This window comes from Colius striatus, chromosome 3 (genome assembly GCF_028858725.1).
Source record: "Colius striatus isolate bColStr4 chromosome 3, bColStr4.1.hap1, whole genome shotgun sequence".
NCBI classification, from domain to species: domain Eukaryota; kingdom Metazoa; phylum Chordata; class Aves; order Coliiformes; family Coliidae; genus Colius; species Colius striatus.
Window position 1 is genome coordinate 41388190 of NC_084761.1, and position 23515 is coordinate 41411704.

The 23515-nt window shown below is 39.7% G+C and overlaps 1 protein-coding gene across 4 annotated transcripts; it reads left to right on the forward strand.

The window, feature by feature from the left end:
• Nucleotides 1–624: 624 nt before the first annotated feature.
• Nucleotides 625–21926, forward strand: YTHDC1 (YTH N6-methyladenosine RNA binding protein C1). 4 transcript variants are annotated; one of them, XM_061992055.1, is made up of 18 exons: nt 625–715; nt 2306–2440; nt 4522–4623; nt 5845–6170; nt 6303–6657; nt 7844–7933; nt 8431–8484; nt 9100–9194; nt 11035–11143; nt 11244–11361; nt 12415–12499; nt 14314–14480; nt 16981–17063; nt 18562–18598; nt 18691–18730; nt 18836–18898; nt 20179–20313; nt 20938–21926. In XM_061992055.1, exons 1-18 carry the CDS (start codon nt 688–690, stop codon nt 21154–21156), a joined length of 2241 nt encoding a protein of 746 aa, XP_061848039.1. In that variant the 5' UTR covers nt 625–687; the 3' UTR covers nt 21157–21926. The 4 variants fall into 4 exon arrangements, with proteins under 4 accessions (XP_061848039.1, XP_061848040.1, XP_061848041.1 ...); XM_061992056.1 differs by lacking the exon at nt 8431–8484; XM_061992057.1 differs by lacking the exon at nt 2306–2440.
• Nucleotides 21927–23515: the final 1589 nt, after the last annotated feature.

Sequence of the window (23515 nt, forward strand, 5' to 3'; positions counted from 1 at the left end):
GTGATAAACTGACCATAATCCCTATTCCCCATCCCCCTGGGCTGTTGAGGGAAGAGGGGGAGTGTGTGTAAAAAACCCAGAGCAAGAAAACAAGCTAAAACAAAAAAAGCAAAACCACCACCCGAAAGAAACCTGGAGAACACCACTACCTAACACTGGGGAAAGCCCTGGTTACTTTGCCACATACAAGGCCCAGAGCAAGAGCTCCAGCACCCAACACATGTATCATAACAGCACAAGAACGCTGAGAAGGCTTCCCCTCAGCTTCCTTCATATTGAGAGGGCAGGAACCTCCTTCCTCCCCTATAGGTCTTTTTCCAGCACAGGAAACATCTCAGGGCTGCGCCCCCGGATGGGCCCACCATGCAGTAGAATCGGACACCGACGAGCTAAACGCTCCCCAGGCAGACATGGCGGGCTGGCCCTCAGCGCTCAGAACCGCCGCCTGCGCCTAACGGCCTCGCCCGTGCCCGTGCCCGTGCCCGTGCCCGTGCCCGTGCCCGTGCCCGTGCCCGTGCCCGTGCCCGTGCCCGTGCCCGTGCCCGTGCCCGTGCCCCTCGCCCTCGGCGCCCTGCTTGTGACGCGCCGAGAGTAAACAAAGCGGTGCATGCTGGGAAGAGGCAATCGTTACGTGCCGGAAGAGGGAGCCTCCATCTTAGGCTCTCGGTGCGTCGCGGCGGCGGCGGGATGGCGGCTGATAGCCGGGAGGAAAAAGGTACCTGGTGGTAGGGGTCGGCGTGATGGCTAGGCCTTGGGGAGAGGGGGTGGCTCGTGCAGGGAGGGAACTCCGCGCGAGCCATCCCTCCCCTTACCCAGGGCCTGCTTGGTTGCTGGCTACCGGGCCTTCACTCCAAGTAGACATCTGTGAGAAGAGTGGAGGGGCGGTGGGGGTCGGAGAGCCCTCTTCGAGGGGAATTTCCGTATTCTTTAGATGTGGCGTGAGGGGAAATGCGCCCAGTTGTTCACTGGGGCGGGCAGTTAGAGGTGATAGGGCCGTCGTGTCGTAATGGAGTGACCCGGCGGCAGTGGGCTTAGGGCAAGGTGACTTGAGCAGCGGACGTAGGAGTAACTTCACGGGCCGTAAGATTAGCATTATTGACAGCGAGTTACTAGGGGTCATTTTCCTTTCAGTATCAACTTTTCTCTATTTTTGCTTGGATCCCTAGCTGTATTTTTGACAGGATTTTTTTTTGCCGAGAGACGTAATTACTCAGCGGAAGCTGACGCTGGAATTGTATTTTGGTGATTTTTGCATGGCTTTTTGCAGACAGTTATGCTTTCTGGGCACTGTAGGTAAATAACTTTGAATTAAAGAAATTGAGTGTTTCCAAGGTAATATATATCCACAAGTCTTCTAACTGCCTGCCACTGTATGAGAAAGCCGAAATGATCTGCATGTTCCCTGTGGGGCTATGGGAGTCAGTCTTTGCAAAATAGTCTGTTTAACAAAGGAAAACAAAGTTTAAATGTAGAAGATTGCTGTCTCGTGATTAGTGCAGATAATACCAGTATTATTAAAAAGATAAGGGATCAGCTGTAGTGGTGTGGCTTGTTACACATTATTTTGGCTTTCTGTAGAACGCATTTCATGTAACCTATTCTTTGCAGGATAGAGATATAAAATGTGTTTTTATAAGAGTGGTGAAAGCTTACTGTCTCTAATATTTATTATGAAACTAGATCACATGGAAAGTGCTCACTAGATTTTGTTAGAAGTGATAAGTAAAAAAGTTTCTAGTGCCTAATTCTGAACAGTGATATTTTAAGACTGGTAGGACAGGATACAATCAGATTGTGTTGCAACAAATAGGAGCTGCTACTGTGCATGAGCAGTGAAATTAAAATTTTTACTATTGTCATCTGCAAATTTTCACTCATAATAATAATTTATCCAGATGGGCTTGATTTTCAATTTTAAGTATTTGGTAGGATTTTTCAGTTTAATCGCTGACAGCAGTCAAGTCATGAGTATCAGACAATAAACGGTTTTATGTTTCATGTCTTATTTCCCCTATGAAAGGAATGATTCTGAGTAGCAGGTGTTAACACACATTTTTTTGTGACTGAATGTATTTCTACTGTAAATGTAACATTATTTTTATACTCTTTTTGGAAGAGAAATGCTATTTCGATGCTTAAAAAAAATGGAGGTAAATTTTACATACCCTTTAGTTTGAGGTTGCCTGGACTTATCTCCTCTGTTTGTCAAATCAGATTTTTGCTTGGACCCTTCCTTGAATAGATCTAACGCTTGTGGCCAGCAGAGTAAAAATGGCCTCCCCAGGTTACTTTCCTGCTGTTTCAGGTGAGTTAAGTTTGTTCATGGAAGGATCCAACACACCCCAGAGTCAACAAAAGATGAGTTGCAAGAGAGCCCAGTTGGGAGTATCTGTAATGAAAAGGACTCATTTGGATCTTCCCTCTTCAGCAGTGATGAACTGTAAGAAATCTGTCCTCTACCGTTTTTCTGTTTCTTTTTTTTTAATGCTTTTTTCTGATGCTTTATCTTGGTCTGTCTGGTATAATTTAGCTTCTGAATTTGAAGACTTAACAGTGACAGTTCAGTGAGTAGAATCATCTTGTGGATAATAAAATCCATTTATAAATAGATAGATGGGGACACACACACACACACACTCATACCACTCCTGTCTCTTGCATACTTGTTTATGATTCCAGCTGTAAGTCAGACCCACCTAACCTGGAAGGGATTTATCTAAGCGTATATGTCAGACTTGCTTTCTGAACCAGATGACACTTGAGGTTTTAACACCTCTGAATTCTACTTCAGTAGCTATGTTAAATGTAGTTTACTCTAGTGTGCTGTTGCCTCACCAAAAGGAGAACAAAACTGGAGTTTAATATTTGTGATCTGAGATGGATGATATGTTTAATATTCTAATCCTAGTGCACCTCTTTGTAATTAATCTCCAGTTAAAAAAACCTCTTATGCTCTAAACTTGCCTAGCGTTCTGTGGTGGACCAGAATGCAAGCCAGGAAATTTTATCCTATGTTCAGCAGGTGCATAGCCATGAATCTGATTCTTGCATATCTCATCAGCAAGAGCAGGAAAATTTCTGTGGCTACAGTTTCTGTTTGTAGATATCTAAAAACGCAAAGAACTGTTCCCAAGAGGATTATGGTGCAGCTTCATGTTATATTTAAATGCCTTCAAACAGCTAATAGCCAGGGAAAGGCTTGATCCACCTCTGTCTGCACAACTTCCTTCATGTTAGCTACAGCAGTTGTGGAGATCAGGGACCATCTGCATTCCCACTGCAAATGTGTAGAAATGCCATAAGGAGAGCTAGAATGCATGCTGACTTCAGCTTCAGTAGTATCAGTATAGTAGAGATCCAATTAAAATACTGACTTTTTTTCTGATGTCGGTTATATCTTATTTTTAGTACTAAGCTCTAAACCTTCTTTTGTGGTGCAGCTCAAGATTTTCAGATAGACAAGCTCTGGAGGACTTCGTTTGCTGCTTTACCTCCATTTTGCCCACTACAGGAGTCTTTATCTGCTGCTTTATGACATTGTACAATGCATCTTCAACACATACTACAAGCTAACTGCTCTGCTTTCCTTCCCCTGAACACAGAAAATGAATTCACCGTAGTAATATGAAATGGGAAGAGCTAAGAATTGGGAGTTTTGGAGAAGAAATATAAGATTCCAAAACAAAATTGTTTTTCCCTTTGCATACTTAGGCTTAGTCCACTCTTCCTTTTTAAAGTGCTGCAATATAGATCTACTGTCTTTAAGCTGGTGAATCCCTGTTCTATCAGAATATAACCCTGTTTCAGGCAAAGTGAACAAGGGTGTATACAGTGTCAAGTTGTTTGACCAAGTGTGGTCGTTATTGCTTCTAGCATGAGTTTTCTTCAACTTTTGTCTTTTTGATCAAGGTGAATTAGTTGTAGCCTTTTATTCTTCAAAGCAGCTTGGAATTAATGGTGCGTCAAATAAGTGCTACTTTCCCCTTCTTCAGTGGAGGGACCTGTCTTATGTTCTGGTTAGTTTGCCTCGTTACATTTTTTCTACTTGTAGGTGAACCGCAAAACTCACCTTCCTAACACAACATCAACAATAAAAATAATGGGGCAGGAAGTTAGATAAATTACAGTTCAAATTATCTACATTTTTGAGGAGAGAGGTCCCTCCTCTTATGACACTCAGACTCTCTTCCCAATCTCCTTTTTCTCAAATTTTGTACAGGCTCTTTTTTTTAAGTTTCATACGTAGGTCAGCTTTCCTGCAAAGCCAGTGTGACATGAGGAGCCGACTTGGACCTCATTTAGAGGCCTGAATGCATTCTGTGATGTATTTTAATTCTTTTATTGGCTTTGCTTGATCCTTCCAACTGGAATAGTGAAAGTAAATAAAAAGTACTTTAACTTTTGCCTCTTGGCACATCTGTAACCTTAAAGGAAATATTTGGGTTTGTAAATGAAAGTTCTGCTGTAGTTTACATATCTGGACTTTTTATAGTTGTTTTTAACTTGTTTGTTTGTTTTCAGATGGTGAACTGAATGTTTTGGATGACATTTTAACTGATGCTCCTGACCAAGATGATGAATTGTATAACCCTGACAGTGAGCAAGATAAAAGTGAGAAAAAGGGTAGGTGACTTTGGTAGTGAATGTCCTGCAGGAACATAAATGGCTAAACATATATTTCTTATTAGCGTTAAAGTCTTTTAAGTAGTGGCTCTTAACATTCAAAGACTGAAGGAGTTCCAAAAGCCTTTATTTCGTGGCCATTTACTAATTCACCTGACTTTCCAAGCAAAGGGTTAACTACATTTCCTTTTGTCTCAAAAGCAGCTGCTGAGTCTGGTTTGTTGTGAATTCATTTGCTGTTAGAAAACGACTGTCTTTGGTTCTATGAAGTGAAATGGAAACTGAGTGAGGGGGTCTGTCATGGTTTAACCCCAACAGCAAAGCACTGCGCAGCTGCTCACTCACTCCTCCCTCTCCCAGAGGCATAGCGAGGAGAATCAGGAGAAAAAAGTAGAACTAGTGGGTTGTTAGAAGAACAGTTTAATAACAACTAAATGAAATAATAATGACTAAAATGAAATTAAAAAACAATAGTAATAATATATAGTAGTAGTCAGGAAAAATAATTTAACAAAAAGAGAGAGAAATGAAACCCAAGAAGAGATAAGTGATGCACAATGCAGTTGCTCACCACCCGCTGACAGATGCTCAAGCAGTTATCTGTCTCTCTCCACCATCCCACCTCCAGTTTATATAATGGTCAGGATGTTCTATGGCATGGAGTAGGCCTTTGGCTAGTGTGGATCAGCTGTCCTGGCTGTGCCTCCTCCAGCTTCCTTTGCACCTCCTTACTGGCAAAGCAGGGGAAACTGAAAAAAGTCCTTCACTTACAATAGGTGCTACTTGGTGACAACCAAACCATCAATGTGTCAGCAACATTATTCTCCCACTAAATCCAAAACAGAAATGTACCAGCTACTAAGAAGAAGAAAATTATCTTTCCCAGACAAAAGCAGGACAGGGTCCCAAAGTGTTATTTCATTTTTTTGCTTAATTTGGCTTTAGGCCAATACCGTAAGCATTTATTTTAGCATTCCTGTATATAATATTTAGGGAACACCTATGAAAGCCTAAAGGCTTGCTCTTTAATATGTCTTTTTTAGAACATGAGCTGTTCCTATCAAGTAGTTTTGAGTGTTGTTGCAGGGCCTGCAACTGGGGGATGCTACTTATGACTGCAACAGGGAAATTACACAAAGAAGAGAAAGCAGAAGCCTCTGCACAGTTTTTGGTTTGATAAACAAAAATCCATTCATTGGGTATCTTTTTTTTTTGTTTAAGGGTCAAAGAGAAAAACTGAAAGGATGGAAACCGCCGAAAGCAAGAGACAAAAACCTGTGCATTCATCAAGGCAGATGATGCCAAAGCCTCCTAGTTCATCAGTTAGCAATAACAAGAGAATAGTGAGTACAAAAGGAAAACCAGTATCAGAGTACAAGAATGAGGAGTATCAGAGGTCTGATAGAAACAAACGCCCAGATGGTGACCGGAAGACACGCATGTCGAGCAGTTCCAGGGAACCTTATAAAGGACAACCAGAAAAAACTTGCATGAGGAAGAGAGATACTGACAGAAGAGCGAAGTCTTCTACACCAGATGGTTCAGAGGTATTCAATGTTCTTGCTGCCTTATAAATAAAGCAATTATATGAGACTTTTATAAGGCACGTTCTCTTAGGACTGTGTGTGCACCCTGACAATGTTATATGACTACTGATTCACTTTTTCTTTAAACATCAGCGAATCAGGCATGATGTAGATAGAAGACCAAGCAGATCCAGTCATTCTTCTAAAGAAGAGGTGAACTCTGAGGAGTATTGCTCAGATCATGAGACTGGCAGTAGTGGTTCCTCTGAACAAGGCAATACAGAGAATGAGGAGGAAGGACTGGAAGAAGAGGAAGATGATGAAGGAGAGGAGGATGAAGAGGTGGAAGAAGATGGAGAGGAGGATGAAGAAGAGTATGAACAAGATGAGAGAGATCAAAAGGAAGGAAATGATTATGACACACGAAGTGAAGCTAGTGATTCTGATTCTGAATCTGCCTCTTTCACAGATGGGTCGGTCAGATCTGGGTCTGGTTCCGATGCATCAGGTAGGTAACATCTAGCATATTGATCTGAAATTCCCCACCATTGGAAGTTTGGCTGCCTTTAAAAATAACCTCTTACTGATTGTGTCAGAAGTGAGCCTTAGTAGCATAAGTCCACAAACGTTAACCATGAAATACTGTAGGCAAGGAAACAAATGTCTTGGAAAGTGAGATTTCCTTGCATCACAGGATTACCATGCCAAGGATTTATAGTGTTCTTCATTGCTTTGAAAAAGTATTTTCCGATGTGCCTAGTGACTTAGTCTCCCATACGGTACATTTTAAGTTGGTGTTGAAATTTCTGTATTCATCTAGGTGAGTGACCAAATAGACTGATGCAGTAAATGCACAATCTCCCTGGGGAAAGATGGTTGATCTTAAATAGTGGCTGATCTTAAATAGTGGCTGCCTTCAACATGGGAAGTCTAAAGCTAAGTTGAATTGATTGACGATTAGGACAAACTTAGAAAGCAAGAAATGTTTTATGCAGAATCTAGAAACACATGTTTTATGGTTGAATATTATAAGTGGTCCTGAATTACAGATGTGAAGTATTAACAGCATAGATACTTTTGGATTTTGCTGTTTACTGCTTTATTTTTTAAGAAAACAGCTTGCAATCCTGTTCAGATTCCTCTTATATATCTTCCTTGTCTGAAGTCTCCGTAGGTGGTCATCCTGCTTAAGTTGGTGGCTTTTTTTTGGCTCGGCTCTCCTGTTTGCAATTAGAGAACAGAAAGATGTAAAGCTCCATGTAACATTATTCTGTGTTACTGTGTACCACAATGTTTTGTTTCCATACCTCTTGCCATTTTGTTGAGCTCTCAGAGAATGGGCCCATATCACTATCCCAACACAGTTTGTATTCTGTGTTGCAAATTTGAAGGCTGGAGAGAAGAGTTAAACCACCCTTGCTAAAATATTGTGGAGGCATTATGTCTCTAAACTTTGCACAGAATTACTAGATTTGTGGAGTTTGTCTTCCTTTTGTGAATTAAAAGCAGGAGCAATGAGCATTTGCTTCTTTTGTGATGGGTAGTTTTGGGTCAGCAACCATGATTTTCCTGTGCAAGCCAAACGCCAGTTTCACTATTACAAGTGTTATTGTCTTGCCTCAGTATTTTAATCTTGATTTTTCCTGCCACTTGATGTTTAAAATACTACTTTATTTGTTACGGGTTTTTTTTAGATGAGAAAAAGAAAGAGAGGAAGAGAGCTAGAGGTATCTCTCCGATTGTTTTTGACAGAAGTGGAAGTTCTGCATCAGAATCATATGCAGGTATTCTTTCATTTTATTGCTTGTCACTCTGATTCGCAGCAAGTCTTAATGTATGATCTAAAATAAATGTAACAGGCTGTAGCGATTTATGGGGTATGTAGCTTTGTACAATTGATATTGATTTCTGGCATGTTGTGTGTGGATACCTTGGGAGGAAGTAGGCTTTCTTGTTACTTTAATGCTATTCTGTTGCTTAAGTGGAATTTTCACTTTTTTTTTAAAACTTGGAAGATGATGATTCAGTGACTAGTTTTCTGAGTAGGAAATTGTTCAAATACTATTCTAAAAAAACAAACGCAAACCAAACAACCCAAAAACAAAACCAAAAAAACCAAACCAAAACACTCGTGCACATTGAATAGTATTTTTGTGTGTGTGTGTGCGCGCCAGAAAGCATAATTTGTCATGAATGAAAATTGTATGTGACAAGGCTGTAGAAATTGTATATTATCTCTATTAAGGCTCAATCTGAACAAATGTGCTTTGGCTAAACACAGGTTCAGAAAAGAAGCATGAGAAATTATCATCTTCCGTTCGTGCTGTCCAAAAAGGTATCATTTAAATTTGAATTTTTAATGCATGCCCCATAGCAAGCCATTGTCTCTGTTCATTACATTACCCGAAAGTAGTAATGTTCCGATAGAAATTGGTTTGAGCACATAATTGTTCTGAGCAGAACAAGTGAATCTTGAGCTACTTCTGCATGTGTTAGATAAGAACAATATGCAAAAACTTGGTTCACTTTGCTCCTTGTAAAGGGAGCAAAGCAAAAAATGAAGTGCTTAACATCTGAAAAGAGAAACACTTCAGCTCTCTTTATTGGACGACTCATACTGATACAAACGTTAACCCATATTTATCCAAATATTGTTACGCAAGGAAATAAATCCTGTGTATCGGAACATCACTGAATCATACTGGTTTTATTTTATTTTTTCTTTACCTGAATGTCTTAAGTTTTAGTTTTGATTTTGTTCCCCTGACATTTTGTGCTCTACAGCTTAGACTTTAAGTTTCAAGTTGGGTGGTTGACTGTGATAATACATAGGTAGGAACTGGGTGGGATACAGTGTCTTTTGAAGAAAACAAAAAACTGTCTACGCTACAGTGGTTTTGACAACTGTAAATATTTATAATTCTGCTTATTTGACCCTTTGTTTTTTCAGACCAAACAAGTAAACTTAAATACATTCTCCAAGATGCAAGATTCTTTCTCATCAAGAGTAATAACCATGAGAATGTATCACTTGCTAAAGCAAAGGTATGTTGAATTTTTTTCAAACTGATCACTTTGTCTGTTTTCAAACATCCTCACTTTACTATAGAAAAGCATATAGATAGATGCATTCTTTTCTCAATTGCTCAGATCTTGGTATTGACAAGGACAAAAGCTACTGCCCCTTGATTCTTCAGGGATACCTATCCTGCTTCTGCTGTAACCTAGAAAAGTTTCTAGACCATTTCTCATTTATTTTGCAATTGAAAAGGGTCTGTGAGGTCTGTTTGATGATGTCTTAAGTTAATGCCCATTGGGAGTGCTATGATCGTACTTTCTCCCTTTCAGCAGCACCTGTGTTCATATCACTGTACTATAAGGAAGTTCAGAACGTGGTTTTGTCTTTCATCTAATGCTATAAAAGTGATTTTCTTCAGTTGATTCAGGGATCTGAAGCCTTCTGGCAGAAATGTATGCCTGGCAGTTCTTTGGGAGCAATTCTGCTACAGTGGACTTCAGGGACTTAGAGAATGGAAGTAGCCACTCTGGTGGTTTTGTATTTGCATGTATTACTTTGAGCACCTTATAGAGATTTGCTGTTATACAATATACACAGAGTAGATGATTCTATTAGTGAAAGTTTTCTAAAATAGCATGGCTTTAAAGCAATGAAGTGAATCTTAAAATTTCTGGGTACATTTGGCTCCATCTGCCCCCAGCTTTGGGTTTGATCTGTGCATTGAACACCATTCTGACTGGTGTTTGCTTTAGGTCTTTAGAGGAGTATGCTTTTTCTGTACCTTATCCACACTTGAGGCCACAATGGTATCCTTGTTCGAAAAGTTCTTGGAGTGGATGCTTTGTCTCTCACTGTATAGACACCACCTGTGCTTTGCTACTGCGCTTTCAGGAAACTGGCTTTTGTGGTGCCGATGTAATAAGTTGTTTTAGTTCACATTAGGGCTTCACAAGCAGCCTAGAGCAATATACATGTGACTGGAAGGTGGTAAAAAAAAACCCAAATAATTCTCTAGTGACTAGTGAATTGTCAGTCAGCAAGCACTAATCTGAGCACAGAGTAGGACATGATTCCTTCAATAGGGGAGGAACATTTTCTTCAGTAGGTTCTAGATGATATCCTGAAGCTGAAGTTTGAACATATTAAACCAGCATACGCTTCTTCTCTGAGTTTGCCCAGAGAATGGATTGAGGAGCTGATCTTAATGAAAATGCAGCAAACTGGTATTCTGTAGCTCAGCTTGATTGGTACCTTGAAACAGATTTTTTTTTTACTGTGCTTGGCTAACACTATGGCTAGTGAAAGGGAAAAGATGAGAAAAACAAATTGGTTTGTCTTGCTGGTTTAAAGCCTTAGTCTGATGTCTTTCATGTTTTTGGTCATGTTTTTGGCCTTTCACTATAAGAGTTTTAAAGTCTACAAGCCATCCTCAACAAATCTGTTTTACTAAGAAGTTTACTGTAGTCTGCTTGCCCAGACTGGTTTATAATAATTTGTGTGTATTATATGATATTGAACTCTCAGTGTCACCTAAAACATACATTAAACTTACTAAAGCAAAGGTTTTCATATATCTGTCCATCATTATAATTACAAATGAAACCTTGTAGACTGCCTAAATGCATCTGCAACATTCATTAAAAAAAGATTGAAAAGCCAATGTTTTAAAAGTTTTGTCATGGGGCAGTCTAGAAATATTTTCTGAAGGAACTGAGTTTAGCAATACCTTTCTCTTTCCATTATCTTCGGTCCCAGAACACTGGTTTGGTGGTCTTTTCCTCACGTGCACTGTATATTTCTGTTAGCTAAATCACTTGAGATGAACTCATGTATTCTGGTGGTGGGGTGGGGGTTGTTTTGTTTTAGGGAGTATGGTCAACACTTCCAGTGAATGAAAAGAAACTTAATGCTGCATTTAGATCAGCAAGGAGTGTTATTTTGATATTTTCCGTAAGAGAGAGTGGCAAATTCCAAGGTAAGAGAAAGTAAGATACTGTCAAGGTAAGTGAAAGTGAATTTTATGTGCAATAGGTTTTCTGTTGTTTCTTTGTTACAATTCCTGTGAAATCCTTTAGGATTTGCAAGACTGTCTTCAGAGTCCCATCATGGAGGATCACCTATACATTGGGTGCTGCCTGCAGGAATGAATGCAAAAATGTTGGGAGGTGTCTTTAAAATTGACTGGATTTGCAGGTAAATAGTTATAATGCCCTGTTACTAAACAGCAACAGAAACAAATAATACCATTTTTGTGTATTACTGACTTGAGTGCTGATGACATCCATCTGAAAATTCAGTTCAGCTAGAGATCTGTCCTCTGATCTCCCCACATCCATGCTTATCTGTTACTTAGCTTGGGACTCAGGTCTGACCTGGCACTCATTATAGACATTTTTGGTTTTTTTAATGTAGACAATTAATTAATGAAGAGATTTTTAACACTTGATGTTGTTCCTTCACTCATCTGTTACTTGCACTGAAACCAGAAAACTCTGTTCTGAAGTCTGAGTAAAAACAACTATTCACTTGAATAGACAGATGTGGATAACAGGAGGAAAATTCTATAAGGACAGGTCTGTCTTCATATGACATTTGGCATCTGACTAAGCAGAGAAAATGCTACTGCTCTAAAATAACATATGAAGTAGTACAGATATTTTGTATGTTATAGATTGTGAGCAATATGTTCATTGATTTAGCTGAATGTGTCTTACAGAAAAGGTTTTAAACCTGTCTTAACAAAAAAGGCTTTATCACTCCTGTGAGATGGTTGTACAAACATTTTGGGCTGCCAGAAAGACTAAATAAAGGGGAGGTGAGACTTAAGAAAAACCTAGGTCAGAAAGGTCTTCTGGAAGTTACTGCCTCCCACCTCCAGCTCAGAGTGATTCTAGCTTCATACTTAGATCACAAGTTCAAGGATTTATTTCGGTAGGTACCATGAGCCACCACCTCATGTAGACACTGCTCAGCATATTCAGATGGTATGAGTAGGCAAGCACAATCTCAATACTGCACAAAGACTGTAATAATATAAGCTGTCATAGTATGGACGACACTAGTTAACACTGGAAGAAGTCAAAGTGAAATCTGCAGTTACTAATACTTAATATGTACTAATATGTTTATTCAGAGCCATGACAGTACAGGATGACAGGATTATTTCATATGTCATGTCCTGCTGTATGCATTTTTAATTTTCTTTAACGGAGACAAAACTATCAATCGTGTCACTTGCATATTTAGGCGCGAATTGCCGTTCACTAAGTCTGCTCACCTGACCAATCCTTGGAACGAGCACAAGCCAGTGAAGATTGGACGCGATGGACAGGTTAGTTAATTACTTTTTTTTCTATAACCCACACCTTCCAGTGCTTATTTTCAGCTTTGTATGTACAGAAGAGATCAGTTATTACCTGCAGTATGCTGCTATGACAAAGGCACTCAGCTTGTTTCTAATGTTGTGGAAGAAGGAACCAGAAAACAATACAGTGTCAGTTCTGTTGTCTATGATAAACAGTGTTTAATGCTTCAAAAGTATGTGATATTTTAGATTTGAAATGTAATGTGGTTTGCATTATGTAGTGTGCATCAGTTGTGTTCTGCATTGCTTTTTTTTTTTTATTGCTTTGCACATGTACTCTACCATTACAGAGCATCTGCTAAGTAAATTTTAAGCAGGGTGGCTCTTTGTCTTGTCAGACATGGTAGAGTGCAGGTATGTTGCTGCTGTCATCAAGTAACCTAGCCTTGACTAAAATAATGGGGTTTGCTTTTTTTAAGGCAAGATGGGAGTTGCATAGTCCCCTTGGTGTATGAAAAATGTAAACTGCATTATTTTGCCCTTAGACACTTTTACTTTTTTGGGTAGCAGAAGTAAAATGGTATTTTGTTCTTGCTTTTAATTTAGTGTGAACTTAAAGATTTAATTTATCTCTGTTTCTGTTAAATGGTAAAGGAAATAAATTTTTAATATGTTTTGTCCAGTTCACTGTGGAGTTGCAGTCTGGAGATGGTTTTAATCTTTTTTCATCAATTTGCTGTACTGTTAGGTACTGGGCAAGCATTGTCTGATGCTTGCTCTGCCTGTTTCTTAGCTTGGGTTATTTCCTAAAGTGATTGTCATTTATCCATTTTGTATAACCCTGAATGAATCTGTCTTCTGAGGACTTGTGCTCAGACCCTGAGCTTCTTGCATTTACAGGAGCCTTTGGAAGGCGTTCCACAGACCTTCTAATCACCAAGTTGAAGAAGCACTTTTTTGGATTGTTTTGCACCTGACTTCTGCCAACTTTGTTTGATGGCCCCAAGTTTTTGTACTGGAAGAGGGAGTCGTCAAGTTGATCCCTATCTCTCTCCCCTCCTAACAACTTGTGTTTTCAGATGCTCCCATTGTATCCATCTTGTCCTCCATACCCCACATAGTCCTCTTTTATTCTAGGCTGGAGAAACCCAACCTGCTGAGTCATTGCTTGTAGGAATTACTGCACTCGTTCAGTTATCCTTGGTGCCCTGCTTTGAAGCTTTTCCAATTCTACTGACCCCCTATTTTTTAAGATGCAGGAATCAGAACTGCATCCGGTATTTAAGGTGTGGGTGGAGCATGGACTTGCAGTGTGGTATAATGACATTCTGTGTTCCTTTCCTAGCAATCATGAACACAAAATTTGTTTGTTTTCACTGCAGTCAAGCATTGAGCTGTTACTTTTATGGACCCGTCTGTCAGGCACTGAAGAAGTCACTTTAGAGTGGTAATAGTCAACTTCATCAGACCGTGGCTTTATATGTGAAGCTGGGACGGATTTTTTTTTCCCCTACATGTGTCACTTTTCTCTCTGTAATAGGTGATAATTTTCTTTGTGATGAAAAACAGTCCTCTGATTTTGTAGCAAAGCAGTGGTGTGTCCTGTGTGTCTCATGGGAAGATATGGTTGCCACAGTCTTGGACTGTTGTATGAAAATTCTAAGTAGTGCCTAAAGAGTGAAAGGTAACGTAAGTGAATTTTGCTGTCTCTAGTGATGCCGAAATCTCTTTGTTGTGTTTTTTGGTTTTTTTTTTTCCTTTCTATGTGTTGCCAAATGTATTTGGGGAGAGTTTCATTTCTTCAGTTTATAAACCACTACTGAACTTCTAACCAATTCTAGGAAATCGAGCCGGAATGTGGAACCCAACTTTGTCTACTCTTCCCTCCTGATGAAAGTATTGACTTGTATCAAGTCATTCATAAAATGAGGCACAAGAGAAGAATGCACTCACAACCCCGATCAAGAGGACGTCCATCCCGTCGAGACCCTGTTCGGGACGTGGGAAGGTTAGAAACGTTCTTTGGACTGATAATAGGCACATGTGTCAGAATAACGTGATGGAGGAATGTGATTCGTCAAACCTTTCCCTGCGATAAAGAAGAGAGAAAATCCTCAAATCAAGCTGCATGGACAAGTTTGTGGCTTCATTGAGGATTTCACATGGTTCCCCGATCTGTCATTTTTTCAAGAGGAAAATGGTGATCTTTGCTTTTGCAGAAAAATGCTCTTAAAGTGCTGTCTAGTTTTAGACTAGATAGTTTATTGAGATAATGCAACGTGTAATGCTAGCTGTAGGTAAGCTTGGCTTGCTTATGAGCAGGCTAGATGGAGAGAAGGAAATATTTTATGTGCCAAAATGTGTTAATATCTTGTAAAAGCCTTTTCTTTCAGGTGTGTCTCTGGATAAGCCATATCAAATGTGGGACTTTTATAAGGATCACTTAGAATTTTGCAGAAGATGCCGCCTCATTTTGAGGATAAAATATTTAAGTTATTTTGATATTCAAGAGGAGCATTATTGGGACTGTTTCAAATTGTATCACCGTGATGTGTTAACCCCATTGCCAGATATTCTCTAACATGTAACCACTGAATTCACACATCTTGCTGAGCTTCTGAAAACAGTAGGTTCTTTCCAAAAGGGATCAAGTGGCCCTTGGAGACCCGGCAACAAACCAAAAAGAATGGCTGTTGCTGTGTCTGTATATACAACCTTTCCAGATGCTGGCAGTACCTGTGGACTTAAAGTATTTTTAGAGGATCGACATGGTTATTGATCACTACTATATGAACTTAACATCATTTTCCAGGAAAAAAAGGGGGTATAACTTGTTACAGAGTTGGAGAAGTCTTTGCAAAGAACTGATTTTAGCCCTTCTGCCAAACACCTTTTCCCCGTGTAGCCACTTTGCATACAGACTGATGTATGGTTTGGGCTGAAACCTTTGGTTAAGTTTCCTCTTTGTGGAAACGTCCTGTGGTAGGTACAGATACCCAACAAGAGTCCCCATTTCCTTGAGCTTAAAAAAGGACACTGTAACGAGTAGGTAGGAGGAAACCTGGCAGCGCCCCCCCTATTTTTGGCTTGAAAGGACTGAACACCAAGATGGCTTTTGAAGCTAAGCTAAGAGGTTTCCAGTGCAATAAAGTATATACAAGTGAAGGTTTTGCAATGGACTGCAAACTATACATATAACACCACCACACCTTCTCAAGCCTGCCAGGGCCTCCATTTATGTATGTGGCTTACAGCTTAAAGTCAGTAGTTGGACTACTATATGAACTGTTTCTATCATATTTTATACCGGTCGTAAATGCAGTCTCAAAACTACAAGAAAGCGGTATGTTTATTCTTTACACCAGCTTTTATTTTCCTTGCTGATTTTGCTGTAGATGCAACTGCTTTGGTTTTTGGGCTTTTTGCTCATAGTAAAGAATCAGCTTTTGTTTTAAAAAGCCTAGTAACTGGGTATGGTGGGCTTTACAGACTGAAGTCGGGAAGGGGATAAATGACTTTGTAAAACTAAAATACTCAGTGAGCAAGTTGCACAGTAATTAAGCAATTTATGAAAGTGTTAATTTCTTATCATAAGGAATTATATTGCTGGGGTGGGGGGAAGGGAATGGATTTGTAGCTGCTTTGTGTTTAGAAGCACCATTACTTCAGAATTAGAGTCTCCCATTAACGTTTATGTACCAAAATTAGCTGCCAGTTTTCAATTCTTTGTTAAACATAACAGCAACTGAAATGTAACTGTTTTATAATCAAATTTCCTTCCTGAGAGCTAAGATAACATCTCCTCCGTGAAAGACCTGTTTGTGTAGAAAGGATCCCCAATTATTTTAATTGTTAGGAAGCTTAAGGGTTCTTAAACCTGCTGTAAAAGGCACAAATGCATTGCTGGTAAATTGCTTAGAAGAGAATTGTTAGAAATAGTATCCTTGGCCTGCCCAATTAGAACAGCTACAGTGAAAGGAGCAATTTCACAAAGCACATGCAGTTTTATTTATAAATGTTATGGAAATAGAGCTTATTTTGTAGAATTCTTTATCCAGTAGCTGTCAAATACAGCAATGTCCGTGCCTTCTAACTGTAATGATATATTTTGCCTTTTCACTTTATTTAGTTCTGTAAATTCTTTTGTTATCCAGTAGGTTGTTTCAAAATGTAATGTGGAAAAAGTAATGTTAAAGCCGAAGTCTGAGTTTGTTTTAGGCAAATTTGTTACCTTTGGTTTGATGTGAGGGTACAGTTGTGTAGCTTGTCTTCCTTTAACTACCAAAGTTCCCGTAGCCAGAAGGTTAACAGTGGAGGGGGTATTTAATTGGACTATTATTACTGATTAATTTGAGTTCAAATTTAAAGCTGTAGAACATTTGGAAGCAGATGAAATTCAGAATTATTAAATTGAGATCCTGGGCAGCTCAAGCTATTCCTGTGGGGTATTCTGCTGTGACAAATGCTCCAAGCAACTTTGTTTAATCTTTGATATCTAATTTGTGTAGGCGTCGACCAGAAGATTATGATATTCATAACAGCAGAAAGAAACCAAGGATTGACTATCCCCCTGAGTTTCACCAAAGACCAGGTTAATATCTTACTATGAAGATTTGTGTGCACCCATTCACAAGTGTTCTCTCTTTTAGCATATGCTCATTAATTCACAAGTAAAATACCAAGACTGGGATATAAAAATGGGACTGCTCCCAAGTGCTGCCTGCTGCTTTAACCCACCTTTTGCAGAAGTCAGTGACAACACCGTTTCAGTGGTTTGAGAGAGAGCTGAGTTAATCTAGGCTGAGCCCTTTTAAGAGGCTCAGGGTTGTGTATGTTGTGAATGATCCTCTCAAGCGCATCGTTAATATGGGCACAAGATTTGGTTTGACCTACTTGTCAGTGCACTAATCATCAAATTATAATGTTTATCAGAACTGTCCAACCAGGAAAGTCAGCTGAGATTGCCTGACCAGGAGCCTGTGTTTAGAGATGACAGTAGACATTCTGTCATGTTTTCAGGGATAATTTTTTTACAGGCTTTACTTGAGGGAGAAGTTTCACTGCATTGTACAAGAGGGTCTCGTGATGAGTTTGAGACACATTTTACTGTTCTCCAGAAAGAAATGTTTGCAGCAGAAATGCAGCAACGACACTAGTAATATTGCAGATTATTTTTCTTGAGAGAGGAGTTATTAAAAATTTGTCACTTTTAATCTGCAAAATCTTGCTTCACTGCTATTAGTATTCTGTTCTTTCAGGAGTAGATTTCTAAATCTTTCTTAAGGATCTGCCTTTATTTGTCTGTCCTGACTGCAAAACCCATGTTCTTTGATGCAAAAAGAGTGTTTTTGCTGCTCCTTGGCTTTTCAAGACCATTGTTTAGAGAAGATAACTTTTTTTTTTTTTTTAAATAATGAAGCTCAGAAGCATTATTTTGCTAGCACGTCTGTTGTTTTGCACTGTATTACTGAGCTCTTTAAAGTTTACTTCCTGGGATTTACTGAAGCTGTAAGAGTTCTTTGCCCTGTGGGGCTTTTCCAGATAGTTTTGGGTTTTTTATTGGTTTGGTCTGGTTTTGGTTTTTTTAGGTTTTTTAATTTATTTACTTTTTTAAGGTTTGGGGATTTTTTTTTTTTCTTTTCTGTATAACATTGTGTTCAAAACCAATTAGGGAATCAGCCCCAAGAGTGGCCCAGATGAGCGCATTCCTCTGAATACACAGTTAACATGTAGTAACAGCCTTGTGGTGACTGCCAGGGGACAGTACCCTCAAAATTTGTGGGCTTTCCCAAGATGTTTGACTAAAAGTCTTTATTAGCAGATACCCCCTTGCATTTTTGTTTGTTCTGTGTGCAAATTCCTATGGGTGTATCACTATATTTTTCCTTGTTACTGCATTATACTGTTTTTCTGTACTGTCTACAAGAAGTGGTGTATTTTTGCCTTAATTTGAAAGTGAGGGTAATGGCAGGTAGACACAAGTCCATAGTTGTCGCAAAATGAAAAGACAGTTTCTGATGAGTGTATTTTTTTTAAGACTGCTAACTTGGGATGGTAAATTGAATTAATACTGCTTGATGTTCGAACAGGGTATATAAAGGATCCCAGATATCCCGAAGTAGACAGGTAAGGCATGTTCACGTTACTCATTTTATGCCCTGGTAACTTGTCTGTATGGATAAATTGGATTTAGTTCTATACGTTTTTATTCCCAACAGACGATTTTCAGGAGTTCGACGAGATGTATTTTTAAATGGGGTAAGTTGGTGCATGCAGACTTTCAAGGAACTTTTTTATATTCAACTTTCTGCACTTCCAAAGAACACTCACCACAAATGTTAATACTACTGTCTTTCCTTTTAGTCGTACAATGATTACGTGAGGGAATTCCACAACATGGGACCACCACCACCATGGCAAGGAATGGTTTGTGTCTTGTTGGATTCAATTTTTCTCTGTGGAACATGGCACTTTTTGTTCCCCTCTAGAGGAGCCTGGCATATTTGCGCAACTCTTCCCTTTTCCTGAAGTATATCTTTGCTGTAACTATGTACAGTTTTTAGGGGAAAGATTATTTCTATCAAGTACTTTGTAATTTACTTGGCTCTTGGCAGTAGTGCAGCCTTCTCATAAGCAGTATGGCTCAGAGGAAGTAGTGGGACCCTCTTTTAGCCTGCACAAGAGGGTGTGATGAAATTTTGTAGTCAGTGGAATATTCATGCCAATTTGCTTTCTCTCAGACAGCAAAGGCATCAAAGAAGTGGACTTACTGCAGAGGCTGATGGGATGGGTTGGCATGCTGTAGTGTTGCACAGTGGCTTGCTTTTGGCTATGGCAGTGACGCATGCAGGAAAGTAGCAGAATGTACTGCATACTGTAGTCAAAATCAGTCTTGCTGTATTGCAGCCTGCACTGAAATGCACTTTTTTTCCCAGTCAGATGAATGTACGAGTACACGTATCTACAACTACATACATGGAAATTAACTGATAGTTCACTTGTAGGGCTGTGGTTTTGCCATCCTGGCAGGGGGAGCAGTAGTTAAAACTAGTTATTTTGTTTATATTTTGTAACTCTGTCCCTGAGGATCCTGATTTTCTGTGAGTCTCTCAATGAGCAAAAGGCAGTGCTAGATGTAGCGATGCTACTATAGCTTCTCATTTTTCTCATCTGAAACACAGTTCTGGGTTGTTGTAACTGAAGGAGTGAACAAAGTTGTCAGACTGGGAAGAAAATGGTTTCTGGAGGCTTTAGCTGTGTTTGAAAACCTTGATCGTTTATCTATTTAATTGTTTTCTAATTTTTTGTCCCCGTTCCCGGTTCTGCATGCTGTCCAAGTAATGATCCTAAAATCCTGCATTTCCACGTACTGCCTTTGTGACAACAATGCAAGCCAGAATGCTTTGGTATTATGGGAAAGAAGAGTCCACATTTAAGTAGCAGAAGTCGTATGTACAGTATCGCTTGGAGGCAGATATGAAAAGAAGGCATTGTTTGGGGAGGATGTTGCCCTGAGTTCTGAAAAGTGATGAGAGAGAGCTAGTAAAGCATGCTGGCTTAAGGAAAAATAACCTGCCATTCAGTTAGGAGGCTGTGATCATGTTTTCCAGCTGAATGAAAGTAGCCTCTGCTCTTGACTCCCAAGACTCAGCCTTGCGTGCATTCCTTTGTTTGAAACACTCAACAAACTTGTCACTTTCTTGTAGCCACCGTATCCAGGTATGGAGCAGCCACCCCACCACCCTTACTATCAGCACCATGCACCTCCACCTCAAGCTCACCCTCCATACTCAGGACATCATCCTGTACCACATGAAGCAAGATACAGAGACAAGCGAGTAGTAAGTGACCACAGAGACAAGAGGGGGAGATGAGTCTGCAGGCCAAAGTAGAAATTTAGGGTACTGATGTAGCCTAATCTGAGATTTGTTGGTTTAGATAGACCACATTTTTAAGACCTGTATTAGTTTTCTGGGGAAAGATGAGTTATTTGGACTGATTTCCATCATCTTTGAAAAGTCTCTCCAGGGTGATGTTGAAGTTCAAAATTCTCTGAAACATACTCTTCGACTTTTCATGCATAAGCCCAGCTTGAATAGTGACATGCCTGTAACATTACTTGAGCACAGCACAGCAAATTATCAGCAGAAAAGTTCACGATTGATAACTTTTTATAGGCACATCAGTGAAATAATTTCTGTTAGCTGGCTTTGAAGGCTGCTTAGCTTTCAGGTCTCTTGCTGGTCTGTGGCATTTGAACCCCAGCTTCTGCACAGTGAAGCGCAGATGTGTTGCTGCCCTGAAGATGGAAGAAGAAACTTGTGCTTACGGATGCTGGACATAATTTTTTAGTTTTGTTTCTAATACTGGACGTTCCCAAGAGTTATGGCCAAACCTATGGATAAGGGAAGGGAGGGAATCGTAATTTGGGAAAGAAAATAAACAGAGCTGTCCTTTCACCACAGCACGACTACGACATGAGAGTAGACGACTTTCTTCGCCGCACACAAGCAGTGGTCAGCGGCCGGAGGAGCAGGCCTCGGGAGAGGGACCGGGAGCGAGAGCGTGACCGACCTAGAGACAATAGAAGAGACAGAGAACGTGACAGAGGCCGGGATCGGGAGAGGGAGAGGATTTGTGACCGGGACAGAGACAGAGGTGAAAGGGGTAGATACCGAAGATAATCTGGAACCAGTGCTCACTTGAAACAAAAAAAGCTTGTATTTTTTTGTGTGTTTACAAGTAGTACATTTTATTTTCAGCTGTCTACTTCATTGTGTAGAAGGATTTATAATGACCCTCTCTGTTCCAAGCATGCAGTGAACTATGAACTGGAAAAACTCAAATTGGCCAAAAGTAAAATAAGCAGAGCTGACACTCAGCTTCACGTTTCTATTGAAGCAGAATGGGAAATGGCTAAGAATGTAGATAATTGATTCATTCTCAGTAAGTGTTCATCTACTTAGTGACATCATTCTAGGTTTTTGAATACTGATGGATAACTGCCTTTTTTCTTTTTATGCTTTGATGTTTTCTTCCTGTAGTTTCACATGGTTCAGTGGGAGAATGCTGCTATCAATTATGCAAATATTGAAGTATGATTTTTTTTTTTTTTTTTTTTTACTTTATGGCAGTGTTGTAGCAGCCTTTTTTTTCATTCCCCCGCCTCCATTTTTTAACCTTATCTGTACAGTCAAGTGTTTTTTGAGTCTTCAGTAATGAAAGCAATATTAAGAAGACACTATTGATATCCAATTTTTAACCTTTTTTAAAAATCTTCCCATATTCAATAATATTTCGGTCAATTCTCATGTCTACGCTCCTCCCAAAGTGTACACGTTGCTTGGAATGTTCACAACCTGCGTGTGTGGAACCAGAAAATATTGCTGTATTCTACATTGCTACCATTTTTTTTTATATAAAAATAAATTGGTAACTATTGAAACGATTAAAACTCCAGATTGGGTTTCTTGGTCTTCTAAGCTTGCCAGGTTTGATAGATTTTGGCGATTCTAGGAAAGTATTTCTGTTCAAAAATAAAGGTTCTTGTAGTAGGTGAAATTGATCCAAAGCCTGAATTTAGGAAAAGGATCACTGAAATAAAAGGTAACTGCTCTTCTGTTTCCATGGTGAAGTAGTCAACTTTAGAGCTCCTGTAGCTAATCACAGTTATTAAGGCCCTACACATTCAACATAAATGATCTTCAAGCTACTGGCTGGCTGTCCTGCGCCATAATCATACCTGTCTCCCTGAAGTGTTAGTCTTGTGAGATCCAGACTTCCCATTTCATCTTTGTAGCAGTTACTGACTTTAGATTATAGCATATCTTTAAATGCTGATGGTAAAACTGGGGGGGGGGAAGTAAAACCTGGACTGGATGTTGATCTATCTCTCCAGCAAATTCCTAGGTATCAAAACTTGTATGAGTAGCAATGCCTTTAGTGGACTTGTTCATAACATTTCTTTGCTATCTTCTCATATAAGAAAGCCAGATGGTAGCATGTGTTTTAAAGATCTGAGTGTGTCCAATAGCAAGTATGTTGGGAATGTTTAAACCCCACAGAAAGTGAAACGTTTGTTGGAGTTCCTCAGAACAGTTTACCATGCGCTTAGAAGCAGCCTATTGGGACAGTTAGGTTGGGTACACATGATGCTGTGTCTCAAGGCAGAAATGCACCAGAAACCACCTTCATTCTTTGACACTTTTCTCTGCTTCATGCAGGGGTGAGGGAAAGAAGAGGGAGGTCTGGTTGGTTTTCTTTTTTACTTTTTCAGTTTGATATGAGATCAGCCAAATTTCTCTGCGTGGGTGACAGAAAAGAAACACCTCCTGAAAGCGACAGCAGAGCACTTCCTCTGTCCAGCTTTCCCCAGCTCTGCTGTTTCCCATGTCTTTTGTTGGCCTTGGCTGACCAGGGTCTATGCAGTATACTCGGGAGCCTTGCTAGCCTTCTGGCAAGTAAACTGACCTCTTGGCAAATCTGCTTGGAGAAGATGGGTGCTGGGCACTGTTGGTGACCAGTCTTAATGGAGCTATGCCTAAAGATGCAGCCCAATGAACAGTTACAGCAAAGCTTTTCAAGTCTGGGGCCTGAATGCTGTTCTGCTTTCTGTTCACTGTGCATGCTGCTACATGGGATCCCATCATGACCATAGAAATAGTGTATCAGAAGTTACCAAGAGAGGCACTACTCTTGTTTCGAGCCCTCTTTACTTTGAAAGCAATTCCTTTGAGCTTTTCAATATGTTGTAGTATGAACAGATTGAAGCAGATGTTGAAATTATTGAGAATGGTAATAAATTCCCTGCGGTATGTTAACTTTTTTTATTATGTAAACAAATATAACATTCTTTCTCAGCCTCTTCACAAACAATTAAGTAAGCATCCAGAATACAGCAAACATCAGTTACAGTTGCGGCAGGTTCTTTCTTGGGGAAGCTGGCACAGCAGTGTCAAGTTCAGAGGTAGAACAGGAGGCCTGAACTAGCATCATTTTAGTAGACTTTCATCAGTAAGCACACCTTGAACAATTTCAGGAGTG